At 59.6% G+C, this 8633-nt stretch overlaps 1 protein-coding gene across 1 annotated transcript in view; it reads left to right on the plus strand.

The window, feature by feature from the left end:
• The window catches only part of LOC113206289 (high affinity cGMP-specific 3',5'-cyclic phosphodiesterase 9A), a 176708-nt gene that overhangs the window by 93695 nt on the left and 74380 nt on the right, over nucleotides 1–8633 (plus strand). The window contains exons 4-5 of the mRNA XM_052268509.1: nucleotides 7066–7230; nucleotides 8061–8105. Of these exons, the coding sequence (XP_052124469.1) occupies nucleotides 7066–7230; nucleotides 8061–8105 (210 nt within the window). The remainder of the gene's footprint in view (nucleotides 1–7065; nucleotides 7231–8060; nucleotides 8106–8633) is intronic.

The following is an 8633-nucleotide window of genomic DNA, read 5'->3' on the forward strand; positions in this document are numbered from 1 at the left end:
CTCTCTCTCTCTCTCTCTCTCTCTCTCACTCTCTCTCACTCTCTCTCGCCGCCTCTGTGTGACAGAGCAGCGCGCCAGCGCTGTATGCCTCCATCCCTCGCTCCCGCCGTGTACTGACCGAAACGTCCACGTGTGTGTGTGTGTGTGCGTGTTGTTTGAGCGCCAGATTTTCAGACCTCCCCCCCATTCCCTCCGGCTCTGCTGCCGCCCTTGTCTCCCTCCCTTTTGTCATCTCTCATCACCAGCTCCGCAGCGCTCGGCAGCGGAGGCAGGCTCAAGCCCGGCCAGGCCAGCGGTGGTCTATTCCACCTCTCGCCTCACGGGAGATCCCTCCCTTCCTCCCCATCCCCGCTCGCCTCCCCTCGCAAGCCCCTCCAACTGTCCTCAGAGTGGGGTCAGGCCCCCTCCGGGGTCTCCTCTCCACTTAAGGCGCCGCCCGCCACGCCACGCCCCACTACGCCCCGCCACGCCACTCTCTTGTCTCTTCGCCCCGCTCTCGCCCCACGACGAGCCAGTTTTTCCGTCCCCTTGCCGCCCAGGAGGCTGGCAGGAGGTCGGTCCTGGCACGCCGCCGTGATTCAGCGGGATGGTGCTCAGAAGCCGGCCCCTGGACGCTTCAGCGCCCCCTCCCCCCCACTCTTCCTTTACCCTGTGCACAGCTCCGCTGCCACATCCAATGAATTTCATGTATGTTTCGTCCGAGAGATGTGGGCGCTCGGGGTGGTGCTGGCGCGGGGGGCCACATCACACTTTGACCCAATGTTTGTAATGCCGGTCGCCCATATATACCCCCCGTCTGCCGCCACTCCTCCCCTCACCACCTCTTTGAAGAGCCCCAGACCCACCCCGCCCCTCCTCTCCGCCCCTCGTTTCTCGACCTTTTTGCCGCTGACCTTTACCTCGTCTAGCGAGCCGAGCCACGCCGCCGTGTTGGCTTAGCAGACCTCGCGGTGGCCAACCACCTATTTCTCCGCCCCCCCCCCCTTCCCTCCCTCCCTCCCTCACGGGCCCCTTTCCTCTTGGCAGTCACGACGCCTGAGGCAGAGCAAGGGGGGCGTGTTTCGATCAAGAGTAGTGCCTTCTTGTCGCTGAGGTGGAGCGGGGGGAAGAGAGTGTGTGGTAGTCAGGGGCTCGACGGCGGCCGAAACCCGCCGCTGGCTGCCTCTGAATATGTGCAGCAGGCTGGCCAAAGCACCGTAATTCTTTCTGCGTCGTCGTGCATCATGCAGGCGTGCGAGTGGGCTGCCTATTCGCCCAATGCGTGGTTGGAGGGGCGGTAGGCAAACCCGCACATAATAAATCTGCAAAAAAAAAAAACAAAAAAAAAAACAGGAAGGAAAAACAAGACACGGCCACAGTTGCGCACAGTGTGTTTGTGTGGCCCGCACGAAATAATGAGACTGTTTAGCGATGTGGTCGCGCAGTCCCACATATTCATGCGCAGCCTGGGTGCGTCGCCCGCTGCCCGCGGGCAACGAGTGGCACAGCACCAGGCACGCGGCACGCACCGCACCGCCACGGTGCTCGTCTCTGTCGTGGACTGGACGTACACTCCACTGAATGGTGTTTGACCGTTAATCCTTTCGGCGGCAACACACGAATTAATCACTTTAACCAACAGCGCCAGAGTAACATGACGGGGCCATGGATGCAGTTGTTTATCCGGGGGCTCGCATGTATGCAGGAGAGGTGCCGTCGCGGACGTTGCTCCTCGCCGCGGTTCGGTCCGGTTTGGCCCGGTCCGCCCCGCGCGTCCCCCGCCATGCAGGCCATGCCGCAGCCTCGGTCTGCTGCCCGCCCGCGGCCCCACGGCACGGCCCGCGCGCGGTGGTGGTGGTGCCTTTGACGCTGCTTTGTTTATTAAATTCCCGAAATGAGCAAGAGTTTGCCACCCCGCCGCCCCGTCCTGCCCCGCCGCACCTCCTCGCCTCCCACACCCCACGCCATGCCATGCCACACTGCTTCCACTCGCGCCTCTGACCCTCTCCTACCTTCCAGTTGTTGTTGTCGGCCGTTTGCCGGCGTTTGCTTTAGTTGCCCCGGTCTCTTGTATTATTACACCTTCACTTATTCTTCGTTGCCGGCCTGCCCCCGCGGTGTGCTGCTCGCCCGCTCCCAGCTGGTGGCGCGCAGAGGTGGGGTGCCACCCCACCCCTGCGTCACACCGGCCTCAACCTGCCACCACACTCCGCCCTACTCGACCCCACCTCACCGCGCCACACACTGCCGTGTATGCCGCACGATCCTGCGTTACGGCTTTGCCCGTCGACGCCAAAGCGAGCTCATGCAGCAGCACAGCAGCGGTCGCGCTAAAAAAAAAGGAGGGAAAAAAATTAATTTTCGGCTCATATAGGGGCAAGCGCACAACGTACGACGTGAGCCCTCCCAGCACACAAACTGGGGGGCGGGCGGGGGCGGCTCCATTGCAGCGAGGTGGTGCTGTCTCGCACAGCTCGCTGTACCCTGTTCCAAGGCGGGGCGGGGCGGGGCGGGGCGAGCAGATTGGAGGCGCTGTGCGAGGTGCGACGGCAGAGGCGGGGGGCCGGAACATCTCTCGGGGAAACTTTTGACCCGACTTGGGCATCGCGCGCGCTCGCCAACTTGGCGTCGCCACCTTCCTCGCCGCAAGACGGCTCATATGCCAGGGCCACCAACACGGTTTCAACAGAAAACCAAAAACGAAATACCAAAGTGTAAACAATCCTCTTAATAGTATTGGTTATAATCAAATATTAATTGCCCCTATAGGGAGGGAGGGGGGTCACTGGAAAAACAAAGCCTTGCCTTGCTAGTGGTGTTAAACCTTAATGCCTTTGTAAAGGTACGAAAGTGTCCAAAGGCATTTAAATTTAGCACCCTTGGAAGGTTTTAATGCCTTTGTATAATTTTTAATGCCTCCGCAAATACATTAAAATCCTTTGAGTCATACCTTTGTGTTTCCAGTGTCTTTTTTAATAACTTCATTTGCTGCTTTGCAGGCGTTTCTGAACCTTGTGCTATTGACCCTGCCTGGAGGGCACACGCCGTGCCCTCGCGCCGCGCCCCGCCGACCCGACGCCCTGATTTGCTGCGGTGTTTCAATAAGGCCTCGGTCTGCGGGGCGGGGTGGGGCGGGGCAGGGCGAGCTGAGGCCTCCTCACACTGAGGTTCAGTCTCAGTCCCCGCTCGGCACCGCCCGCCCGCCCGGGGCTTACTGTCACTTTATGAAAAGCCCTCCCCTCGCCTCCACTGCTCACCCCACTCTCTCTCCCTCTCTGTCTCTGACCCCCCCCCCCCCCCCCCCCCCCCCCCCCCCCCCCCCCCTTCTCCCCCCCCCCCCCCCCCCAACCTCCCTGGTCGGTTCAAGGGGAACGCCTCCATCCCTACAAGTATTTTACAGCCCTCACCTGCCGCGTTGTGTTCGCCCCGCCACCGCGTGCGACGTGCTACTGCTGCTGCCGCCCCACCGCCCCCGCTGCGGTTTTGACCGCAGGCGCGCAGGGGGGGGGGGGGGGAGGAGGCGAGCTAGCTTTTGTGCACGACGGGGTGCGTGGAGAGGGGTGGCGGGCGGATACTCCCCCTCCCCGCCCCCCGTCCCGCCCCTTGACAGGGCCGGCTCCTTGTCACAACACGGCGCTGGCGATAAGGAATTATGCCGCCAAGCAGGCGAGCACAATGGCGCGGGTGCGCCGGTGGTGCCGGTGTTGGTGCAGGCGGAGGTGAGGCGCAGGCCTGCTCCGCGCTGACAGCGCCCCCGAGGCCCCTGCCCCCGCTGCCCCCCGCTGTCCACCACAGCTCCCCGCCGCCCCCCACAGCCCCCCGCAGAGCCCAGTAGAGTGAATCACAAAACATGGCCACTCGTCTAATACTCCGCCCGGGGCGGGGTGTTCTAGTCCGCCGGGGCTGCTTCTCGGTTCCACGGAGTCTTTCTCTCCGTCCACGACCTTGGCCTATACTACTACACTGTTGAATCAAGTGTGAGACCGTTATACTCGGTTATACTTTAGCCAATGTGGGACAGAGTGCCTCACCCTTCCAAATGCAGAGCACTTGTACCTCACATTAGCGCTTCACCTAATATGAAGGTCTCATTACCACTTAAATTCACACGATTCCCTAATTTGTATCACTATGAAATTAAGTTACCTCATCAAATCCGTAGATTTTGTTGTGGTAGTTAACAAAAGTCTCCTAAGCGACCACGCGGCTCGGCCCCCCTGCAAACGCTGCTACATCACCTGTGTCTGCTCTGGTGCAATGCGGCCAATTGCTGAAGGCCCGCTGCTGCACCACAGTGACGGCGGCCACGTCACCAGGGCCTGTAACGAGCTCCCGATAGCGCGCGTCATGCGAAATGGATCCTTTCTCAACTTCATTCTCTCTCTCTCTCTCTCTCTCTCTCTCTCTCTCTCTCTCTCTCTCTCTCTCTCTCCATTTCTCTGCCTCTCCTTTACCCTCTATCTCTCTCTTTTCCTTACCCTTTCCTTTGCCTTCGTCGCTCCCTTTTGTAGCCTCCGGCAACCGCGCCGGCACGCACGTACGGTAAACTAGGCCAGGTGAGCCACTCGCTTGGCGGGCCGGCCGCCCCCGGCCGAGGGCAGTCAGGAGTGCTGGGGGTGGCTGGCGCTGCGGGGGCGGCACGGGGGCGGCCGCGTCATGAAGCCCTCGGCCGTACAAGTGGGGCGCGGCAAGGCGCGGCGCGAAACGTCGACCAGCATCGATCATAAAATGGAGAGACACTTTTACGACATTATTTTCGGGGTTATCCCGCCGCTGCTCCGCACACGGGGAGGCGCGCTCGTTGTGGTGAAAGCGGTGGGGCGTCGTCGGGTGGAGGAAGGGGACACGAAGTAAAGGAAGACGTATGCTCTCGATCTCTACTTGCACCGACCTACCCCAACCTCGTGCAGCCTAGCCCACGCTGCCTCAACGGGAAAAATATTAGCTATAGTTAAACCATTGATTAAATATGTGTGTATAAATTACTAATTTCGTAGCTTCGTGGATAAAAATTGTGCTGTTTCGCAAAAAGTGAGCTCCTAAAAATATGTAACTGCATACATAGCGCGATAAGTTAGTTACACTGTATCGGTTTAGCTGAACAGCTATTCTTTTTTGTCCGCGCAACCTCCTGATACTCTCCACTCTCCTGCGCCACTGCTGGGCCCCACTTGACACCTCCGCCCCCGGGCCGCCCGGACGACACGGGAGTTGGCGTGGGTCGGCGCGCCTGCGGCCCGGCGCTACGCTCTGCCACGTCACGCACAATGGGGCGGAATAACGGTCTGGCCGGGAGAAATATCGAGATACGCGAGGCTCAGCCCCGGCCCGCCCCCGGCCCGCCCCCGGCACAACCCCTCCGCTCCGGCGAGCGTCGCACCAATCGGCGGACAGGCGGATCAGCTCATCCGGCCACTCGCCTCAATGGCTGCATGGAGCTGGCTGGTGAAGACGGCCACGCGTTCGAGGCGAGAAGGCGGCGAGATAGTGTCCTCTTGCGATCCATCTGTTGATGCGGCTTAATCGGGGAATGCCTTTGTGTATATATTTGTACTCATACTTTATTACCCACCCAGTACACTTAAGTCGGGCGCCAGTACATATCTTTTTACTTTAGCGAATATTTTTTGTTATCGGAAAAAACAGGCAATAGCACTGTTTGCCCAACTCGGCAGGCCTCTCTACCTCTCTGAAGTGGGGGGTGGGGGGAGGGGGGAGAGAGGCAGGGGTGCAAACCCACTTCATGAGCCTCTTCTCCAGCTCCAGCCTCCGCAGCCTCGCCAGTGGGGTCAGTCTGCTCTGCTTTCTGAGGAATCTGCCGGGATTTGCGAGTTTTACAAGAGCGTTTGCCCTCGCAGATGAGCTGAGCCCCGCCCCCACCCGGCCCCGCCCCTTAGCTCTCTCTCTCTCGGCCCCCACGGCCTCCTCGGCCTTCGCCCCCCAACCATTTGCTCCGGCTGTCTCAGTGCCTGCTCGGCGCTCTCTGGCCTCCGCAAGGCTCGTTTTTCCTATCTCGTGCGGCGGGGCGGGGAGGCTGTGCAGCCCTGCATCCCATTCCCACGACACCCCGTGCCAGTGGGACCGGACGCGACGCGAGGCCCCCTTCACCCTCACGTTTATCCGACGGCGTCAGCGGCGGTTGTGGTAGTCGTGGTGGCGGTGGTGGTGTGGGTAATGTAGGGGGCGGTGGTTGGTGGTGATGGTAGTGGTGCCTTCCAGCTGCAGCCGCACAACCTACCCTGCCCTGAACCCCCCCACCTCGCCGGACCCCTCTCCTCCCATCGCTTCATCCCCCTCGCGTCGAGCCTCGCGATGGTAAAGCCCATCCACATCTCCGACCCGACGCTCCAGTCTTTGCCGCGTGGCGCAACCCTGAGAGCACGCCCCCCCCCCCCCTCACTGTCCCACTACGCCCCGCCGCGCCCTCGACTCCGCTGCCATCAGTAGTTCTCGTCTCTTCAGATGGGAATGAATTTTGCATCAGGCTTGTCCCGTTCCACGCCCGTCACGTGAGTCGGCAGGCAACTGTGTTCGTGTATGTGTGTGTGTGAGAGAGAGAGAGAGAGAGAGAGAGATAGATCTCGCTGCCAGGTCAGGTACCCTAGCCGGCGAGGCGGGCCCACCCACAGAGATGTGTATACGTCGGCTTACTTCATCCGCGCCGGATAGGCAAACAGCCTCCTTCCCCCCTCCCCTCCGCGCCGCCTTGTGCGCCCGAGGGCGTTGGCGAGGAAAAGGCTTGAGCAGCCGCAGCGACCGCGAGTGCAACGTAAGGCCCTTTGTGTTGTGATCGCGAGCAGCGGTATGGCATGCCGAAGAACAAAAAAGCGACTCGCATTCTATGTGTCTCTGTCTGTGCTTGAAGAACACGCCACTATGGCCACCTTTAGAAAAGTACACAAGGGAAAGGACGACAACTCGGGGAAACACGTCGCGCGGCAGCGCCCCTGCCATGCGGTGGGTAGGCAACCAAGTGCACTCGGCGCGCAGACGTTGCCTACCTCTCAGGCTGACTGTACCTTCTGTGTCAGTGCAGCAAGGTGAGCCGTGCCTGTCCTTAACCTCAGCTGTCTGTGTGTGTTGCAGACGGCCCCGGGGCCCCCGGCCGCGCCCGCAGCGCCTCGGTCAAAGGGGTGTCCGAGGCGGCGCCTCGCCCTGGAGCGACCCTGGAGTCAACACACGGCCAGGACCCCGCTCACAAAGTCGTCCACGATCCCGAGGACCTATGCGTCGTCCCCTCCAGGCCCAGTGGTAAGTTGATGGCAACATTTCGTTAATCTGTTTTTCTTTTCTGTTTTTGTCGTTCGATTGGGTTCTACGGCATATGGAAGTGATTTGGACGTTGGTGCTTACTGAATTGGTTAAAAACGTTCGTAACAAAAAAAGAAAAATATTCTTCTCTGAAAAAAAAAAGTATTACAATATGGTGATTTTTTAGACTTCATTTCGTGCACGTGAATTGTCAAGTTTTTCATAGTTCTGGTATGCCGTCCCGCACGCGCATGTCCGCATCGTGTTGATGATGCGCGCGTGCACGAACAACGCAGACACGTGCACGTCGGACGGGCGTGCTTTGGCTGACAAAAGAGCCGCTCTCGATTGACATTCGAATGTGTGACGCGTCGTTTTCGCACTCGGCCCTGCCGCCGTGCGCGCGCTCTACCCTGAAAAAATGTGAAACGACTGTAATCTTTGTATAAAGTAGCTGTCACTCTCAACAGTGTGAAACTGAACGAGTTTCATCTCAAAGTTTAAGGTCGTATCCGCGCACGCCCTCTGAAACAAAAACTAACTCCGCTTTCATTGTTTGTTGACTTGAACTGCTATCTGAGAACCAAATTCTCGCGAGTCGACATTTATTCCTCTTTCCTGACCTCTTCTCGGTCTGTGCGAGTAGTAGCGTGGCGGTAACGGTGAAGGAGTAAAACCATCTTCCTCGGGCTATCGATCTGTGCGGTCATGTTGCTTTCGAGCCGCCTGTGCAGTGCAGCTTGCGTGACCCCCCGCTGGCTTGCGCTCCGCGCTCCCCGCCGTCTTGCAGACAGTAATGTGCATTTTTGCGGTTTTCTTCTGTTTGACAGCAAAGAGCCGCTACGAGCTATGCGTCGTACCCTGCCACCCCAACGGTGCGTATCTGCTGCATGCGCTCGTCTTCTTAATTTCCATTTTCTTTTGTTTTCTTCTATTAACTAACGCATTGTGCCGCAATTATGGTTTGTGCTTGCTTCTGTTAATAATGAAAAGCTCTGCAGTCTGAACGTGTATATAGTCTTTCAGGATTTCCCCCTACTCTGTATCCGCGTTGACGCGCCAGCTCCACCGTATGTTCTACACCTCAACCCTCCTCTGCTGCTCCCCAATCTGCCCAGCGCAGAAGGGCTGCTGAGCCGTGCAACGCGCCTGCCTGCCCCGGCCCCCGGCCCGGCTTGGCAGGGTGTGATTTCGTGACGGCAGAGTGTGGTTTGACCGCAAGCGGGTACGCCAGGTGCCCCGCTCAGCCCCCCCCCCCTTCCTCCGCCCGCTCTGCAGCTTTCAGCCGTGGCTGCCTGGACCATCCCCCATCCCGGCCCAGGGCTGGCGTTGACCCAGTGCTACCGCAGAGCGGCGCAGAGCCCTATAGACCCACACACCTATTTTTTCTCTCTGTCTCTCAC

The sequence above is a fragment of the Frankliniella occidentalis genome, unplaced genomic scaffold, assembly GCF_000697945.3.
Source record: "Frankliniella occidentalis isolate FOCC.00 unplaced genomic scaffold, Focc_3.1 Scaffold71, whole genome shotgun sequence".
Taxonomy (NCBI): domain Eukaryota; kingdom Metazoa; phylum Arthropoda; class Insecta; order Thysanoptera; family Thripidae; genus Frankliniella; species Frankliniella occidentalis.